Source organism: Eptesicus fuscus, chromosome 7 (assembly GCF_027574615.1).
Source record: "Eptesicus fuscus isolate TK198812 chromosome 7, DD_ASM_mEF_20220401, whole genome shotgun sequence".
NCBI lineage: Eukaryota > Metazoa > Chordata > Mammalia > Chiroptera > Vespertilionidae > Eptesicus > Eptesicus fuscus.
Genome location: NC_072479.1, coordinates 56,676,682 through 56,696,083, shown reverse-complemented (window position 1 = coordinate 56,696,083; position 19,402 = coordinate 56,676,682). Strand labels below are relative to the sequence as shown.

Sequence of the window (19,402 nt, the reverse complement as noted above, 5' to 3'; positions counted from 1 at the left end):
TTGAAAAGAATATCCTGTGGGGAATTTTTTTCACTGGGGCCAACGTGATCTCCCCCCCCCCCCCCAATATTACCATCCTACAATTTCAGTACCCTTTAAACCACCACTTTAAAACTCCCCTTCTCCACAGGCAAGCAACAAGTAGAATTGAAACCAAGGTATCTAAAAATACATACATACATACATATATATATATGGTATCCATTCTGATTAAGAGAAAAAACGCCTGCAGAACAAGACAGAATGAGGTTAGATACCAGCATACACAGTGTTTGTTAAAGTGATCTGTAATCTGAAGATTCTTTATTGTATTTGTGGGTGGGGTGACCCCCACTCCTTGAGGGGTGGGGAAGCAAGGTTGCAGCAGGAGGCCGTCCCTCTGGGGTGTCGAAGTAGGTGGCAGTTAGTCCCCCAGCAGGCTGCTGCCTGATAGACCCAGAGCCCCAATTCCCACCACCCTCCCAGCGAGAAGAACCCTGGAGTGAGTAGCCCTACCCTCTTCAGAGAAGAGGACTCTCTGGAGCTTGGAAGCGGGGGTTAATGGTGGTCGTGATGGCGCTTTTGTAGAGAGGATTTCTGTCCTGGAGGAAGAAGTTGGAAATGGTGAGGAAAAGTCCCAGGACTTCTCCTTTAGCTAATCCTAAGCGCCAACCTAGAACTTAGCCGTACCCTAAAAGCCTGTGGACAGGCCACACACCTAGGTGAGGAGGGTGGGGCTTGGGGGGGAGGAGTCAGGGCTGAGGGTGGAATGAGAAAGCTGGGGCAGAGGACCTAACCAACCGAGGAGAGCAAGTGAAAACCAGCCCAGTGGACTAGGAGGCAGCCTCACCTGCTTCCAGTTGGGCTGCTGCCGCTCCTTCTCAAAGCGATTGTATTCTCGGCGGTCATAGATTTCCACTGAGAGCCGGTAAGCCAGGACCAGCCCCAATCCTACTGCCACGATGCCCCCCACACAGCCTAGCACAATGGCCTGGGTGTGGTCTGCTCCCTCTACGGGGGTGAAACAGAAAGACTTCTGAGCGGGTGGTTCACAGAGATTGAGCAACAGTTGCCCAGTGTGTGTGCAGCCCCATCCAACCTCCCCAGCCTTCCCTGCCATTGAAAACAAAGGGAACTCAGCAGGTTTATGTTCAGTGCCCAGTTTTTTAGCCTTCTCCACTTGATCCATTACGTCCACTTTTGCCTGGATTCTCAGTTCTGCTTCAATCCCTAGTCTGGTTCCTCCATCTTTACCTCCCAACCTGATTTCTGAGGCCCTACCCATCAAACTTCACGGCTCCATTTGGCATGTCCAAGGCATCCCTGTCCACTTACTCTCTTGGGGTCTCACGCTCAGCATGACCCTGCCTCCGGCTTCCTCCTCCACCAGGAAGAAGAACAGCTGGTTGTCCAGGGTCCTCTCTTTGCACCAGCCATCATCCAGCATAGGGGCCAAAGCCAGAGTCACGTTGGTATGGGCACAAGCCATGCTGCAATTGGTGGCCAGGAGACCGGTCCCAAAGGCCCCACACTCTGCACAGTCCCTGTCCAATAGACACCAATAAGTTACTGACTGGGCAGTTGTCACCCACACCACATGGAGGAAAGCAGGCAGGGGCTCCAAATGCAAGGCCTGAGGCCTCACCTGTGTCTCTCGCATGGTGTCTTGCAGCCTGGGCACTGATCACATAGGGCACCGTAGTAGCCGTCCAAGCACTGGCAGCGGTTGCATTTGCAATGTCCATGCCCACTGCAGAACCTTCCCTCAGGACTGACACAGCCATCCGTGTCCCCACTGCACTCGCACGCTCTGCCCGTGCGGTTGGCGTGACAGTGACACACTCCACATCGGCAGAGGCCAAAGCCTGGAGCAGAGTCACGCACAGGGTGACAAACATATTCCACACGCACAGTGGACATCACAGCCTAGACCTGACCTGCTCCTGTGCATCCAGTCCCCTGTCAGTATGCCAGAAGTGTGCCCCAACTCCTACACCAGAATCCCTTCGTGCCTTGAAGGTCCCAGAGCCTAAATACCCTTGGGAGAGCCACTCTGAGCCCTTCTCCCAAAGGTCCCCAGGTACCTCCACAGAGGATGCCCTCATGTCGCTCACAGCTGGCGTCATCACACTCGCACAGGCGCCCAGAGCTCTGTCCACTGCAGCTGCAGCGTCCACACTGGCATCGTCCTTTCCCACTGCACAGGGGCCCTGTCCCATTGGGGCCCCGGCACCCCGATTCCAGATCTGGGGAGGACAGCTCAGCCTCAGAGCACTCACAGAGTCGACCCAGGCGACCTGGGTTACAGCTGGGAGGTGAAAGAAAGGGAGAGAGAGGTGGGTCCGAGAGTTCGGCCATTCCTTTACCTGTCTTTCCCAGGATACTCTAAACCCAAGGTCTCACAAGAGCTGAGATAGATGGTGGCTGAAGAGATGTGGAATAGAGTAAAGTACCAAGGAGCGGAAGAGCAGAGTGAGTCCTGGTGGAGGGGAGGTCTCAGCATGTCTGGGAAGCTTCAGGAGATAAAAATCAGGGTGCAGTCTAGGGATGTCTAGGAAAAACTTGTCTAGAGATGCCAGTGGAAGGATGGAAGGCAAAGGAGGAGGACTACAAGGGCTGTATTTGTGGGGAGCTACATAGGTGGAGGGAAGCTAGAGGCCCTCACCTGCACACCCCGCATTGTAGGTGCCCATGGCCGTCACTGCAGTGGGGCGCTCGGAGCTGGGTGTCATTGCAGTTGCAATCACACAGTGTGCGCAACTCCACAGTCAGCTCTTCTGAGAAGCCAAGAGCTCGGAACCTCAGAAAATGGGGCTCTGGGAGACAGCGGGTAGCTTGGAAAGTAACCAAAAAATTCACCTGCGGGCAGAATAGGCAGAAATCAGACTAAACTCATACATGCACCCCTGTGCACACAAGCACCCCCCCCCCCAAACCTATCGATCATCCAGAACCCTACTCCTTAGTAAATTAAGGGACGGAGTCAATGCTAACACCCATCTCCTAGCAACATGCTTGAAGCTAATCATTAAACCCCTTCAGAAAGGGTGGATGGAGAACTACCTCAAGTTCTTGCATTGTTCTCTGTGCTTGCCCCCATCTTTTCCTGCCTGCCTCCATTTCCCACTCCGACCCTCACTTCCTTCATTCTGCCTATTTTTTAAAAATTGATTTTAGAGAGAAGGGAGAGAGAGAAACATTGGTTTGTTATTCCACTTATTCATGCATTCACTGGTTGATTTCTTGTATGTGCCCTGTCCAGGGATCGAACCTGCAACCTTGGCATATCGGGGTCAATGCTCTCTAACCAACTGAGCTACCTGGCCAGGGCCCCTTCTACCTATTCCAAATGGCTCTCACCGTCTGGTTGATTCGGACATGGTTGCACTGGCCCCGGGCCCCAGGCTCACCAGCCCTCTTCTCATGACCCCCACACTGAGATTTGTAAGAGATGTGGACCCCCGGAGGGAGTGGAGAGTGTTCGAGGGTCACAGTGGATGACAGACTCTGTGGGAAGAGAATGAGTAACCACATGAAGGTGGACTCTGACCCCACCTCATGCCCTCGCCAGCTATTCCAAACTCTGCCAGAACCCGCCCTCAGCCCACCTTAAGGCTCCTTCCATTCTGCCTAGTCTGGAGGCATTTCTGGAGGAGGGACCTGTGAGAACCTCGAGGGGAGTACAGGGGGATCCAGGGCCTCTAATAGCATTTCGGTGCAGCTGCAGCCAGGGCTTGCTGGGGCGCGAGCTGGCCAGGCGGGCTGGCCAGGCACCGTAAACATGCAGCAGCTGTGTTTTCAAATCCCAAATCAGGACATATAACCTGTGTACATACAAGGTCTAAAGGGCAATTCTCCCAGACTTTGTCCTGGAAAATTTGATACTGGCTCAGGTTTTCTCACTCTGGTTTTAGGAAATGGTTCCTGTCATCAAGAAGCCTCCAGTCTAGTTACAAAGATAAGAAGCAAGAATTTTTATGGTTCCTTCTACCTGTAAAACTATGTTTCCTGTGAAGAATATCTGAATTGTTTATAAGCTTAATGAAAGCAGGTTCCGGATATGACATTATTTATGTACAGACTGACTAGAGGACAAATCCCAGCCCCTCTATCTTTTATCTGAGTGACCTTGGGTAAGTCACTTAGCCTCCTTGTGTCTGTACCCCTCTCTATAAAATAGGGATGGTAATAGTTACCAAGCAGCAGGTTTTGTGAGGTTAAATGGGATAGCAATCTAAGTATGTGCACTTAGGAGTGTGCTTGGCATGTAATAAAAGCTCAATGAATATTACTTTCCTTCCTTGCTCAGAGCTGGGCTCCATTCTTTACACAAATCAGACACTTAGATTTATGAATGTAAGACTAAGTGAGTGAATGAACTATTAAGACAACCCTATGCAAGCAGCAGATAGGAGCTATGGTGGGTTACCCAGAAAGCAATTATTCCCTCTTAGTTCTGCCACCCCTCTTGAGGGCCCTTTCCCACCTTGCCCCAATGTCTGCCCTCACCATCCCGCCCCCCCCTCAGCTCCTCACATTATAAGCGTCCATGATGAGCTGTACCACATTGCTGGAGTTCTCACTCAGCTCCCCCACTGCGGACTTAGGGATCAGCTTACTCAGCTCCTAAATTATGAGGAGTTGAGGGAAATGGTGGGTCACAACTCCAGAGAAATGGGCCTCTGGGGGTCTGGAAGGAGGGCATATGGGGGAGAGAAGAATGGGTCTTTGAGAGACTTGAGGAAGGTCCAGAGTGGGAGGGCCTGCCATTGGGACAGCTCTCACCTGGTAGACGGGCAGTGTGGCACTGGTGACAGCAAAAATGGGCTGGATGTTTGCTGCAGAGAGAGCCTGGGCTACCTGACCCACAGAGGGGTAGTCCTGGAGCAGGGAATGGGGACAAGGTGAGCATCGCAGGTCCTCCAAACACTCCAGGTACCCTCAGCCCAGGAAATCCAGGAACTGGGGTTCCACCAGCTAGGGGAGCCTGGGGGCTTGGCAAGGGAGGGCGGGGCTAGGGAGTCTGAGCAGTGCGGGTGGAGCTGCTGGGGGAACAGCTGGGGGGTGACCAGCAAGCAGAATGAAGCTGGGGGATGGGGGTCCTAGGAAGAGAGGAGGTGGGGCTCAGATGGGGAGGAGGGACATGGGACTAAGATGGACTCACAAACTCTGGGCTTCGACTATAGAGGCCATTGCTGTCCAAGTGGCAGTGCCCATCACTGGGCATAAAAATGCCACCCAACTTGCCATCCCCAGCTGTGTGGAACGTGTCATCTGAAGTGAACACCAGCAGCCGAGACACATTTCTCCAGCCAATCTGCTCCTAGGGTGGGGTAGGGGGTAGGCGGTGCACCTGGGCATGGCCCTTGAGCCACCCCGGCCAGCAATGTGAGCCAAGGATTTGGCCAGCCTCATTCTGAGTCTGTTTGTCTATACCCCTGCCCCCAGCTCCCTGCTTCTTTTCCCTAGACCCTAAGGCAGGGTTGCTGCTAGTGGAAGCATTCTTGTGAGTTAGAAAACATGCCTCTTCCTCAAGTTATTTTACTTCAGTTTACTAGGAAATTGTCAAAATAAATATGCAAACTACAGTGACGATGATACAGATGCTACCCTGTGGAACTGTGTACGGCACAACTATAGGTGGCAGTCTTGGCCCCAAACAGTCCTTCCGTTTCAGACCCCTGCCCCACCTTCTCACCTGGCAGAGCGCAGCCTGTAGAATGGCATCAAAGCCACCCTCAGGTGAGTCCAGGTTGCCAGACACACTCTGGCGCCCCACCTCCCGCTCGAAGGCCTTCGCGTCCCCTGTCAGGGATAGCACGTGATGAAAGCTGAAGGGGGGCTGGCAGCGCTCCAGTCGGGTGGGACAGGGATGGCGAAGCTTGGAGGGCACCGTGCTCACGAAGGGCAGGACCGTTTTGTCCACAAAGGAGCCAAAGCCTGGGGGGAGGGAGGAGGGATGAAAGGGAGGAGGGATGAAAGCTGGGCCAGAAGTCTGGACAGCGGCAGCAGGATGGGAGGGCCACTGCTGAGGACTAGGAAGGGAGGAGTCCGGGGCGGGGGGGCGGGGGGGGGATCCTAGAGGAGCCAGGTGTTCCTAAAGGGCAGGGACCCAGTACCTGGCAGGGCAAAAGGCTGAATCCAACAGCTCAGGGAAGTGGGGGAAGGGAGGAGATGAAGAGGACACAATGGGGGGTCAGGCAAGGGTTTCCTGAAAGCTGAGCAAGAAGGTAGAGTGTAAGGTGTAGCAGCAGCATGAGGCCAAGGAGGAGATGGAGAACGGAGAATAGGAGAGCACAGATGTGCAACCAGGGACAGAGGCATTTAGAGACCCAGGGCTGAGACAGAGGCATCAGGGCAGTAGCTGAGCTGGTAGGTCCAGGGCACTGCCTGAGCCCTGGGAGCTGCCTGAACACAGTCTCTCCAGACTCGGCCTCAGTTACACTTCCTGTAAAACGAATGGTGCTACTGGACAGTCTCTTAAATCCCCTCCAGCTCTGACCTAGAAGATGGGTGTCTTTGGGGGAAGATGTCAGCAACCTGTGGCCTGTTAAAACGGCAAGAGGGCAGGTGGGGCCCTGGTGTGTCCAGGACGTTGGCAGAGGCTAAGGCAGCGGTTGAAGTTAGAGGCAGAGGCTGGCACGTGTTGGGGCTGCGCTGCGCTCACCGATGCGCACAGACTGGGTGACCTCCTGCAGGCGCACAAGCAGGGCGTGCCCGAGCTGGCGCACGAACTCCAGGTCGTCCTTCATGGAGTAGCTCAGGTCCATAAGGTAGTACAGGTCCACAGGGTACCCCTCGGCACGGAGGAAGCGGACCTGCAGCTGCTGGGGCTCCCCTGGGGACAGGGCAGTGGGGGTCAGCGGGGCACGTTCAGATCCACACCCAGACTTCTGCCTCTGCCCTGCCCCAGCTCACTCACCGGGACGCAGCGTGACCCGCACCCGCTGCGGTGCCAGCTGAGTGGCCCCCTCACCGCCCCGGGAGCCCTGGCTGAGCGGCTGGTCCTGCAGCACCTCCTGCTGGCCGTGGGGCTCTTCCAGCTCCCCTGGGGGGCAACCGCGAGCCAGCAGCTCCTCACGCGAGGCGCAGCGCCGCTCCTCCGCCTCCCCTGACGCTGTGAAGTTCTGTACCGCAAGGGTAGATGGGTTAGGACCCTAATCCGCCGCCCCCCCAACCCCACTCCAGTCATCCCTAGGCCTGCTCCTAACCCCTCCTCTCTCAGTCAACTCCTTGAGCCTCTGATTCCTTCCCCTCCCCTTCCTTCCACAGTTGTCCTTGAACCCGGGGCCTTTCTTCCTTGTCAGAGCCCACTTCCTCCCTTATCTCGACTCCCCCCTTCCCCAGCCACCTACCCTTCCCCTCCCGCTAGGGCCGCAGACTTCCTGTTGAGAATCTCTGGGGCCTCGCTTCCACAAGAGAAGGAGGAGCCCTGCCTGCTAATCCAGCCTGTCCTGCTGCTCAGGCGGAAATGGGAAGGGGAGCAGGCTAAGACTCACAGTTCCTAGGAAGGGGAAAGGATAGGGGCAGAAGACGAGACCCCATTGCTCCAATATGTCTGGTACCCCTGGGACTGGCTGGGAAGCCACAGAGGAAGGAAATGGTTAAAGTGGCTTCTCAGCTGGCCCGGGTGCCAGTCTCTGGTCTGGGGATTGGAGGAGGCAGCATACCCAACTGTCTCAAGAGCCCCACCTGGCACCTCTGCTCTCTGCCACCTGCAGACTGAGTCTTCCGGTCATCTCAGATTCATTGTGCACCTTTCTCCTGGGCCTGCTCAGCCTCTGTAGCTCCTAGTGAGTTTGCCTTCAATTCTCATCTCATCTAACTCTCCATTTTTCTGTGAGTGTTCTGCCTCACCCCTGTCTCAGGCACCCCTCATGCTCTGCTACTCCATGAGCCCTGCCTCTTTAAGGCATAAACAAAGAACAGCCTAGCTCAGGCGTGGCCCAGTGGTTGAGCGTAGACCTATGAACCAGGAGGTCACAGTTCAATTCCCAGTCAGGGCACATACCTGGGTTGTGGGCTCGATCCCCAGTGTGTGGGGCATGCAAGAGGCAGCCAATCAATGATGCTTTCTCATCATTGACATTTCTATCTCTCTCTCCCTCTCCCTTCCTCTCTGAAATCAATAAATATATATATATATATATATATATATATATATATATACATTTTTAAAAAACACACAAAGAACAGCCTTGTTTGACCAGCCAGAGAGACACCCACGCCCCAGCATCCTTTTTGGCCACTGAGGTAATTCACTCACACCTTTCACCCAAACCCACAGGTTTCCAACTCCTTCCCTTCTACTTCCCCAGTCACAGGCTAATACATACCTAGGGACACATCCCTGGCACCCCCAACACCAACTCAGAGACCCAATCATACACTTTCTGCCATGGATTACCCCCCATTGTGATAGTATTTGAGATAGGGCCTCTGGGAAGAAATTAGGGTTAGATGAGGTCATGAGAGTAGAACACTCATGATGGAATTAGTGCCCTTATAAGAAGAATCATAAGAGCTTGATCTGCAGCCCATCTGAAAGCCAGGAAGAGAGCTCTCACCAGGAACCAAATCTGCTGGCACCTAAGCCTTGGACTTTAAGCCTCCAGAACTGTGAAAAATAAATTCCTGTTGTTTAAGCCAACCAGTCAATGATATTTTGTTATGGCAGCCCGAGCTGACACTTTCTCACATGTGTACATGCACAATAGGTCCCTCTACCTATACACAAGCATGAGTCCCAATAGAATATACTTCCTCCAAATTCATAGTCACAAGTCTTGTCCATATGTGTGTGTGTGTGTGTGTGTGTGTGTGTGTGTGTGTGTGTATGATCTCTGAATGCATAATAATCTGGCTACTCAGTGTGTGTGTGTGTGTGTGTGTGTGTGTGTGTGTGTGTGTGTGTGTGTTAGAGGCCTGGTGCATGAATTCATGCATGGGTGGGGTCCGGCCAGCCTGGCCAGGGGGAGGGGACATGGGCAGTTGGCTGGCCTGCCTGCTGGTCGAACTCCTGGTCGAGGAGACAATTTGCATATTAACCTTTTATTATATAGGATATACACTGAGTGGCCAGATTATTATGCGTTCAGAGATCATAATAATCTGGCCACTCAGTGTATATATACACACATACAATATAGATATAAACTTGCATGCACAGGAGTCTTGCATTTGTGTTTATGCACACACACGCAACCACACAAAAGTCCTATGTGCACAGACTCGGTCACATACAGGACTGAAGAGTGCACCCAGAAAAGTCACACATGTGCCCACACATATCCAGGCTGCACATACACCTATACATGGCTCAAGGCCACAGGGCCATTTTTACCAGTTGCTTGCACCATGCACAGCTTGGATGTGACAAGATGCATTTCTTGCAGGATGGGGCTGGCTGGCAGGATCCCGGCAGGGACAGATCAGGATCACCCCATTCTGTGGCCTCCCCTGGGGATGAGATCTTGGCGTCCAATTCACTCTTAATTCTGCTCATAATCAGCAGGAAAACAAGAACCATTGACAAAGCCACCATGGTCTGAAATTGGATATAAAGGGAGACATGTCAATCATTAGGGAGGACCACCCTAAGTTCTCAGTCCTCTAAACTTAGCCTGTGGTTGTCACTCTCAAAACTCTACCCCAACTCTTTATCTCCCCTCATAGTTTCACTTCCCTGTGTGGATTCAGCAGTTTCTTCAAAATGGCAAGAAGAAGCAAGTACTAGGTCATGACCCATCCCTCCTGTGTGCAGACTTCAAGAGGCCAAGGTGGGCCCTAGCCAGTTTGACTCTGTGGATAGAATGTCAGTCTGCAGACTGAAGGGTCCCAGGGTTGATTCCGGTCAAGGGCATATGCCTGGGTTGCAGGCTGGATACCCAGTAGGGGGGCATGCAGGAGGCAGTCAATCAATGATTCTCTCTCATCACTGATGTTTCTCTCTCTCTCACTCTCTCTCTTTCCTTTCCTCTCTGAAATCAATAAAAAATATATTTATTTAAAAAAAAAAAAAAAGAAGAAGAGGCCAGCCCTAACCGGTTTGGCTCAGTGGATAGAGCATCGGCCTGCGGACTGAAGGGTCCCAGGTTCAATTCCGGTCAAGGGCATGTACCTTGGTTGTGGGCACAACCCCAGTAGGGGGTGTGCAGGAGGCAGCTGATCGATGTTTCTCTCTCATCGATGTTTCTCTCTATCCCTCTCCCTTCCTCTTTGTAAAATATCAATAAAATATATTTTTTAAAAAGAAAGAGGCCAGGGTGGGCAAAATGGCCTAGCCAAGAGTCTGGGGACTGGGCCTGGAGGCACTAAGGTCTACATACAGGTCTGTTCACCAAGATTCCAAGTCATAGTGGAAATAGAACCGAAAGGGAAACAGAGCAGATTCTGGTCCTGCCTCAGTCACTCATTGGCTGTGTGGCAGGTCAGACTTGCTCTCTGGGCCTCATTCCACATCTGTAAAGTGAGGGTGTTGAATAATCTGACAGCTCTTATAGCTTTTGTAATCTTGGATTCTATATAAGAGAAGGGTGCTAGAGGCTGTAAATAAGGGAGGGGGCGGGGAGTCAGGGAGTGGAATGTAAGAAATAAAGCTGGAGCAGATGAGGGAATATGTGAAAGGCACGAAGGTTAGCTGTATTTGTTTAACATGGTAGCAGGAGGAATAAAGATTAGATCTTAAGAACTTTCTGGAGGTCTGGGATAGCACAGGAAGGAAAGGCAAGCGGTGATAAAAATTTTTTCTGTGCTTTGCACAAAGGAAATCTAGAGTGGAGAAAGAGCCTGAAGGCCCGGCCAGCATGGCTCAGTGGTTGAACGTTGACCTATGAACCAGGAGGTCAGGGCACATGCCCTGGTTGCGGGCTCAATCCCCAATAGGGCGTATGCAGAAGGCAGCTGATAGATCAATGATTCTCTCTCATCATTGATGTTTCTAGCTCTCTCTCCATCTCCCTTCTCCAATTCAATAAAGATATTTAAGAGAGAGGGAGAGAGAGCCTGAAGGCAGGGTAATTTCTGGAATGACCTCTAGGGAATACCAGGTAAATTTCTGATTTAAAAAAACATATTAATGAAAATTTTGAATGTGCAACCCATTACCATGCTTCAAAAATAAAAAATAAAAAGCCCTAGCCAGTTTGGCTCAGTGGATTGAGTGTCAGCCTGCGGACTGAAGGGTCCTGGGTTCGATTCCGGCAATGGCACATGCCCAGGTTTCTGGCTCAATCCCCAGTAGGGGGTATGCAGGAGGCAGCCAATCAATGATTCTCTCTCATCATTGATATTTCTATCTCTCCCTCTCTGAAATCAATAAAAATCAATTTAAAAATAAAAAAATCCCATTGGCCTTTTTTTTTTTTTTTTTTTTTTACATAAACAGAAAAGCTGATTCTAAAATTCATATGGAATTGCATGAATAGCCAAAACAATCTTGAAAAAGAACAAAGTCGGAGGACTCACACTTCCCTTAGGTCAGTGTGGTGCTGACATAAGGACAGGCATATAGATTCATGGAGTAGACTTGAGAGTCCAGAAGTAAATCCATCCATTTATGGCCAATTGATTTTCAATAAATGTGCCAAACCATTCAACAAGGAGAAAATAGTATTGAACAAATGGTGCTGGGATAACTGGATATCCACATGTAAAATAATGAAGTTGGGCTCCTACCTCACAACGTATACAAAAATTAACTAAAAATGAATCAAAGGCCTTAAAAAAGTGCTTAAACTATAAATCCTTAGGAGAAAACATAGGGGTAAATCTTCATGATTTTGGACTTGACAATAGATACTTAGCTGTAATATAAAAAACACAAGCTATAATTTTCTTAAAAAGCACAAGCAACAAAAGAAAAAATAGATAAATTGCGCTTCATCAAAATTTAAAACTTTTGTGCATCAAAGGACACGTTCAAGAGAGTGAAATGGAGAAACCAAGATGGCGGCATAGGTAAACACCTAAACTGCTACCTCGCACAACAATTTCAAAACTACAACTAAAAGACAAAACAGACATCATCCAGAATCACAGGAAGGCTGGCTGAGTGGAAATCTACAACTAGAAGGAAAGAGAAAAGCACACTGAGACTCACAGGAGCTGCAGAAGGCAAAGGTTTGGAGGCGCACGCATGGAGAGGGCTGGCAACTGAGTATGCAGCTGGCTTTCTCAATCGGGAGGGAGACAAAAGCTCCCGACTGCTCTGAACTCCAGTTCCGGGCGAGACTCTGGGGACCCAGACTCATTCGGGGAGAAACTGGACTGTCTGGCCGCGGGCGAAACTCGAGGGTGGCTTTCTCTCAGAGGTGCTTGCAGCGATTACTGTGGGACACTGAGACCCAGGGGCCTCTTAGGGCAGGGCTGACGGGAAGCCATTGCTGTTTGCTCTGCCCTGAGACTCTGCCCCATCCAAGCTGAGCGCAGAGGCTTTTGCATATGAATGGCCTGTTCCTTTGAATTCTAAACTTACCTAACAAACTGCAGCTGAGTCAGTGAGACCCAGAACACCCAAAAGAAGGCCCAAGGCCCCGCAGCAGCTTGCATTGCTTCACAGCTGGGCCTCATTTGGGCACCTCCAAAACCCAAACAAAGAAGAGGAATCTGCAGATCTCTCCTAGCTCCTGCTGGGTGGCCTCAGGCAGGGACTAAATTAGCACCTCCTTGGAGATCCAAGAGCCAGTGAGTGTACCCAGGGGTCAGAGTGGGACCATCCAGATTACAACTCCTCAGATCCATAAGGGACACACTCAGGGGGCAGATTCAGTGAGCACCAAAGCTCCAGTGAAGCAAGTCTTGCCTCATAAGGGTGTATCCAGCACAGAAGTTCTCCCATCGTAGACACAGCTGATCCTCACAGCCAGTTGGCCTGGAGGTCAATTCCTCCCAGTGATACCAACAACAATCAAGGCTTAACTACAACAAGACTGTGCACACAGCCCACAAAGGGGTGCACCAAGAGTGTCCACCTCAGGTAACTGGGGAGGCTGAGCCATTGGGCCCTATAGGACACCTAGCATACAAAGTCACTCTATCAAATCAGGGAAGCAGCCAAAATGTGGAGACAAAGAAACAGGTCACAAATGAAAGAAAGGGAGGAAAGCAAATGACTGGATATAGAGTTCAAAACCACGGTTATAAGGTTTTTCAAGAATTTTCTAGAAAAGGCCGATAAATTTAGCGAGACCCTCGAGGATATGAAAAAGGACCAACTAGAAATTAAGCATACACTGACTGAAATAAAAAATAATATACAGAGATCCAATAGCAGACTAGAGGATTGCAAGAATCAAGTCAAAGATTTGAAATACAAAGAAGCAAAAAACACCCAACCGGAAAAACAAAAAGAAAAAAGAATCCAAAAATATGAAGATAGTGTAAGGAGCCTCTGGGACAACTTCAAGCATACCAACATCCGAATTATGGGGGTGCTAGAAGAAGAGAGAGAGCAAGATACTGAAAACCTATTTGAAGAAATAATGACTGAAAACTTCCCCACCTGGTGAAAGAAATAGACTTACAAGTCCAGGAAGCACAGAGAACCCCGAACAAAAGGAATCCATAGAGGACCACACCAAGACACATCATAATTAAAATGCCAAGAGCAAAAGACAGAATATTAAAAGCAGCAAGAGAAAAACAATCAGTTACCTACAAGGGAGCACCCATACAATTGTCAGCTGATTTCTCAACAGAAACTATGCAGGCCAGACGGGAGTGGCAAGAAATATTCAAAGTGATGAATAGCAAGAACCTACAACCAAGATTACTCTACCCAGCAAAGCTATCATTCAGAATTGAAGGTCAGATAAAGAGCTTCACTGATAAGAAAAACCTAAAGGAGTTCATCACTGCCAAACCAGTATTATATGAAATGCTGAAAGGTATTCTTTAAGAAGAGGAAGAAGAAGAAAAAGGTAAAGATAAAAATTATGAACAACAAATACATATCTATCAACAAGTGAATCTAAAAATCAAGTGAATAGCCCTAACTGGTTTGGCTCAGTGGATAGAGCGTTGGCCTGCGGACTGAAGGGTCCCAGGTTCGATTCCGGTCAAGGGCATGTACCTTGGTTGCGGGCATATCCCCAGTAGGAGGTGTGCAGGAGGCAGCTGATCGATGTTTCTCTCCCATCGATGTTTCTAACTCTCTGTCCCTCTCCCTTCCTCTCGGTAAAATATCAATAAAATATATTTAAAAAAATAAATAAATAAAAAAAATAAAAATCAAGTGAATAAAAAATCTGATGAACAGAATAAAGTGGTGAATATAATAGAATCAGGGGCATAGAAAGGGAGTGGACTGACAATTCTCCGGGGGAAAGGGTTATGGGGGGTGCGGGAAGAGACTGGACAAAAATTGTACACCTATGGGATGAAGACAGTGGGGCGGGAGGTAAGGGCAGGGCGGGTGGGAACCAGGTGGAGGGGAGCTATGGGGGGGAAAAAGAGGAACAATTGTAATAATCTGAACAATAAAGATTTATTTTTTTAAAAAAAAAGAGTGAAATGATGGGTCACAGAATGGGAGAAAATATTTGCAAACCATATATTTGATTAATATCCAGAATATATAAAGAACTCTTACAGCTTAACAACGAAAAGACAACTCTATTTTAAAATGGGCAAAGGATCTGTAATACTTTCAACAATAAAGATAAATTTTTAAAAATAGTAAGCAGGACCATGGAAGAGAGTATCCTGATTACTTTGAAAGAAAATAAAAGAAAAAAATGGGCAAAGAATTTAAATAGATATTCCTATAAAGAAGATAGACAAATGGCCAACAAGCACATAAAAAGATGCTCAACACCAGTTGTCCGGGAAATGCAAATCAAAACCACAATGAGGCATCGCTTCATACTCTCTAGGATGGCTATGATAAAAAAAAAAAAAAAAAAGGAAAATAAGTGTTGATGAGGATGTAGAGAAAATGGGACTTTTCCTTGTTAGTGGTGAGAACACTGTGGAAACCAGTTTGGTTATTCTTCTATAAGTTAAAGCATAGAATTACCCTATGACCTGACAATTTCACTCTTGGTGTATTCCTAAAGAATTGAAAACAGGTGTTCAAACAAAAACTTGTACTAGTACACATACAAAAAAAGATGGGGGGAAAAACTTATACACGAATATTCATAGCAGTACTACTCAACAATAGCCAAAAGGTAGAAACAACCCAATGTCTATCAACTGATGAACAGGTAAACAAAGTAGGTATACCCATACAATGAAATATTATTTGGCCATAAAAAGGAATGAAGTACTGACCATGCTGCAACACCAATGAACCTAGAAAACATCATGCTGAGTGAACAAAACCAGTCACAAAAGACCACATAATGTATGATTCCACTTATGTGAAATAGCCTGAGTATGCCCAGCCGGCATACTCAGTGATTGAGCATCGACCTATGAACCAGGAGGTCATGGTTCTATTCCCAGTCAGGGCACATGCCGCAGGGTTGTGGGCTCAATCTCCAGTGTGGTGTATGCAAGAGGCAGCTGATCAATGGTTCCCTCTCATCATTGATGTTTCTAGCTCTCCCTCTCCCTTCTTCTCTGAAATCAATACAAATATTTTAAAAAGAAAAAGTAGATTAGTGGTTCCCAGGTGTTGGGGAGGAGGGAAGGATGGGGAGTGACTGCTTAATAGACAGTTTCCATTTGAGGTGAAGAAAAAGTTCTGGAAGTAAATAGTGTTCATGGTTGCACATCATTGTGAATGTACTTAATGCCACTGAATCATATACTTAAAAATGGTTAAAATGATAGATTTTATCTGTATTCTACCACCATAAAAGAGATCAAAGTTAAATAAGATACTGGGAAATCTCCCAGTCCTATCCCCCATCCACCCACTTCCACACCCACTTTAAATAAATAGCCATCATTTATTATTATCATTTGTTGCTTATAGTCTTTCTAGAGATTGTTTTATGCATATACAAACTAATGTAAACATATGTAGGGTGTCCCCAAAAATGTATACACACTGACTAATTATAAAGGCAATGTTTATTAAAAAATACATTTCATTTTCATAATTCAGCTATCAGCTGTTAAAGTATGTATACATTCTTTGGGGACATTCTGTATAAATACTCTTCAAATGGTAGAATCAAATGATAGAATTCTACAAATGATAGAATACACAGTTTTGCATCTTACTTTTTTTTTCTCCTTTAACTACTTTTCTTAGAGATCCTGCTACCCAAGAAAATAAAGAGCTTCCTTGTTTATTTTTACAGGCATATACTTTTTCATTGCATAGATATATCATATTGTAGTTAGTCTCTTATGGTGGGTTTTTAAATTGCTTCTAATTGTTCACTATTGTAAGTAGTACTGCCGTGAAAATTCATATATGTTCATTTCACATGTGTGCAAGGGAATCTGTAGGATAAATCCCTGGAAGAGAATTTCTAAGGTCAATAAATAGGTATCATTTGTAATATTGCTGAGTATTGCCAACATAACTGCCTTAAAGAATGTGCCAGTTTACATCCCCATCCGTAGTCTATGAGGAAGGCCAGTTAACTCTTTGTCATGAAGCATCTGCCTCCTCCTCAGCCTGGACCTAGACTCAAATTCTGATGCTCTGCAGAGTGTGGGGAAGGGTGGGGTGCTGAGTCATTGACCACCCTGGCCTGCTCCCCTCCACCTGTGACCTCAGGCCTAGAATGTATGTGTAACGGAGGCTCCACCCTCCGGAGAGAGGCCAGCCCAGTGTAACCTCAGCCTTGCTTGCTCTGCACGCCTGTGGTCAGGTAGACTGGAGATGCTGCAGTACAAAGCCCACTTTTGACTCATCTCTCATAGGTGGGGCCCCCATGGTACACTGGTTCCCCGGATAGGACAACCCCAGAAACCTCAAGCCCAACTCATCTCCCCTAAAGGGGGCCCAAAGACTCCCTGGACAGCCCACTCCAATCCCCTTCTCCTAATTCCCCCTCCTCCTTGTTCTCCCCTCCTGATGGATACATGATCTGCCACTTCTCTTGATCTGCCTCACTCTCCCGTTCCTATTCCAAAATTTTATTCCATTTCTGCTGCTTTTCTCTTCTCCACTTCTTCACAGTTCTTTGTTTTTGCTTCTTTTTCTCTCTGATCCTAACCATAGGATGGCAGAAGCTTCTACTTCAACCCCACTCTTTATACAAATGGAAACCTGAATCACAGAGTGGTAAGTGACTTACCCAAGGTCACACAGCGCACTAGAGGCAGAACAGGGACTGAGACAGGTGCTTTCTTTCCCTCCAACCCAGGCACCATCAGTGTGGAAATGAGTGCCCTCCCCTCAAGTAGCCCCAACGGATTCTACCTAACCCCCTTTCTCTTTCCATGGGGGCGGGGTCTTCTTTAGTCTCCCTTCTCTCCCTCCATGGTTGTCTCATTTTCCTGGACTCAATTCTGACTCCAATACACACCCTACTGTTCCCCGAGCAGCTGAGAAACAGCAGCGTCCCTATCCATCCTGATCTTCCCAAGTCAGGCAGAACTCTGCTGTCCACTCGGAGTCACCAGGAGGAAAGAGAACCGAGCCACTGGGCCACAGTCGCCCAGGAGTGTGGGATCTGTGGCCAAGGTGCCACAGAGGGGGCCTGAGCTGAGCACCCCCCTCCCCCCTCCCACCCCCCAACGCGAGCTTATTAAGCAGCAGGGATGGCAGCTGGGGAGTAATATTGGGAGAACCTACCTTGGCACATGGCAGGCACTCAAATGATAGCACTCACACATTCCCTCACCTCCTTTTCCTCCCTCCAGCCCCATTCTTGGGAAACTGATGCAAGAGAGAGAGGTGGGGAGAAGGAGGGCTTGTGAAAGGGAGGAAGGAACAAGACAGGGGATCTTAGGAATGCAGGAAGGAGTTCAGAGTCTTGCTCAAGTTTCAGTGAATCCTGGGAGCCTTCAGGTCAGAACCCCTTCCAGGGAGGCTGGAACCAGGTGGGGCCTGGACCAGTACAGAGGCAGGAGGGCTGGTGCCCTGGTACTCACAGGTGCGAGCAGGGCAGCCTTTCCTCCAGCGGCAGCGGCAGCGGCAGCCTTTGTGTACTGATCTGGGAGGCTGAGGGGAGGAAGTGACACGCCCCGGGGTGGGGAGGACTTGGGGTGGTGGGGGTGACTGATCTAGAAAGTGGAGCAGATGGGGTGGAACTGGGTCAAGAGAGGTGATGATATAGGGATCTGGGAGATCACCTAATAGGTGCTGGGTGTATTCTGATGTTATAACTAATCCTCACAGGAGCCTCATGACATAGGTGTTAATATCTCCCCAGCCCCCCTAGTTTTACAGATGTAGAGGCTTAGAAGTGAAAAATGAAAACTGTCCAAGGTCATGGTGCTCGTAACTGGCTGATCTGGGATTGCCTCCAGGGTTGATGATCTCTCACTCCCTTGTATACACAGGAACATGATAGGAAGGAATATGGAGGCAGTAAGTACTGTAGAGAGGGGGAAATTGGTGACTGTGGTTCATTTTGAAAACCCCGTGCCCACTGTCTCCTGGTGGGTGCTTGACTATACCAGCTCTGGAGCCCAAGTGCCCAACTTCAAATCCTGGGTCTGCATCCCTTCCTAGTCTTGGGGCCTTGGGTAAGTTATTGACTCTTCCTGTAGCTATTTTCTCATCTGTCAAGTGGAACTCATAGGGTTGGTTGTTGAGAATTAAATGAGATTAATTCATATCGATTGTTTAGAAGAGAACCTGGCACATACGAAGGGCTTGATGAGAGCATCAGTGAAAGAAGTAATGAGGTGAAAAGTGGAGAGGCTTTGAGAAATTCCAGGTCCAGACAGCTGGGAAGCTGAGAGGCACAGGGCCAGGCTCAGAAAATGAGACTGGGCCAAGGAGCCAGACAGTAGTGGAGCCTGGAAAGGGGTGGAAGGGCCCCCTAGGAGAAGCATACTGAGCAGGAATGGCAGCTGGAGCAAGAGCAAGAGCAGAAGCCTATAGTCTGGCCAGTGTGGCCCTGTGGTTGAGCATCGACCTATGAACCAGGTTCAATTCCTGGTTGATTGTGGGTTGCTGGCTCGAACCCCTGTGGGGGGCATGTAGAAGGCAGCCATCAGTGATTCTCGTTATTAATGTTTCTCTCTTCCTCTCTGAAATCAACTTTTTTAAAAAAAAATTGTTTTTAAGAATGAAGCCTACAGAAAGACAGGGTTGTGGAAATACTCGCCCCGGCCCACACTTGACCAGAGGGAGCTCTGAGAAGGAACAGGTGCGAGGTCTGTGTTCACAGGTCTGTCTCCTGTATCAGGAGCACTCCTTTGGGACAAGACTAACTGAAGCCACAGCACCTAGCAAAGTGCCCATCTCCTAGCAGGTGCTCAAGATGGATTGTAAATGGCAGATGGATTGTAGGAGTGTAGCTGCTGGGAGAAGCAACTGGGGAGAAGGGGCTCCTTCTTTGGGTGG

At 48.9% G+C, this 19,402-nt stretch overlaps 1 protein-coding gene across 2 annotated transcripts; it reads right to left on the bottom strand.

Moving 5' to 3' along the window:
* Positions 1–286: 286 nt before the first annotated feature.
* Positions 287–18,058, bottom strand: ITGB7 (integrin subunit beta 7). Of its 2 annotated transcripts, XM_054719045.1 has the most exons (15): positions 17,980–18,058; positions 9,323–9,526; positions 6,902–7,106; positions 6,647–6,817; positions 5,678–5,919; positions 5,144–5,302; positions 4,765–4,860; positions 4,516–4,605; positions 3,340–3,486; positions 2,645–2,838; positions 2,064–2,287; positions 1,625–1,844; positions 1,315–1,523; positions 830–990; positions 287–581 (listed from the first exon to the last, which is right to left on the bottom strand). In XM_054719045.1, exons 2-15 carry the CDS (start codon positions 9,521–9,523, stop codon positions 501–503), a joined length of 2,400 nt encoding a protein of 799 aa, XP_054575020.1. In that variant the 5' UTR covers positions 9,524–9,526; positions 17,980–18,058; the 3' UTR covers positions 287–500. The 2 variants fall into 2 exon arrangements, with proteins under 2 accessions (XP_054575020.1, XP_054575019.1); XM_054719044.1 differs by lacking the exon at positions 4,765–4,860 and having other exon boundaries at positions 17,980–18,038.
* Positions 18,059–19,402: the final 1,344 nt, after the last annotated feature.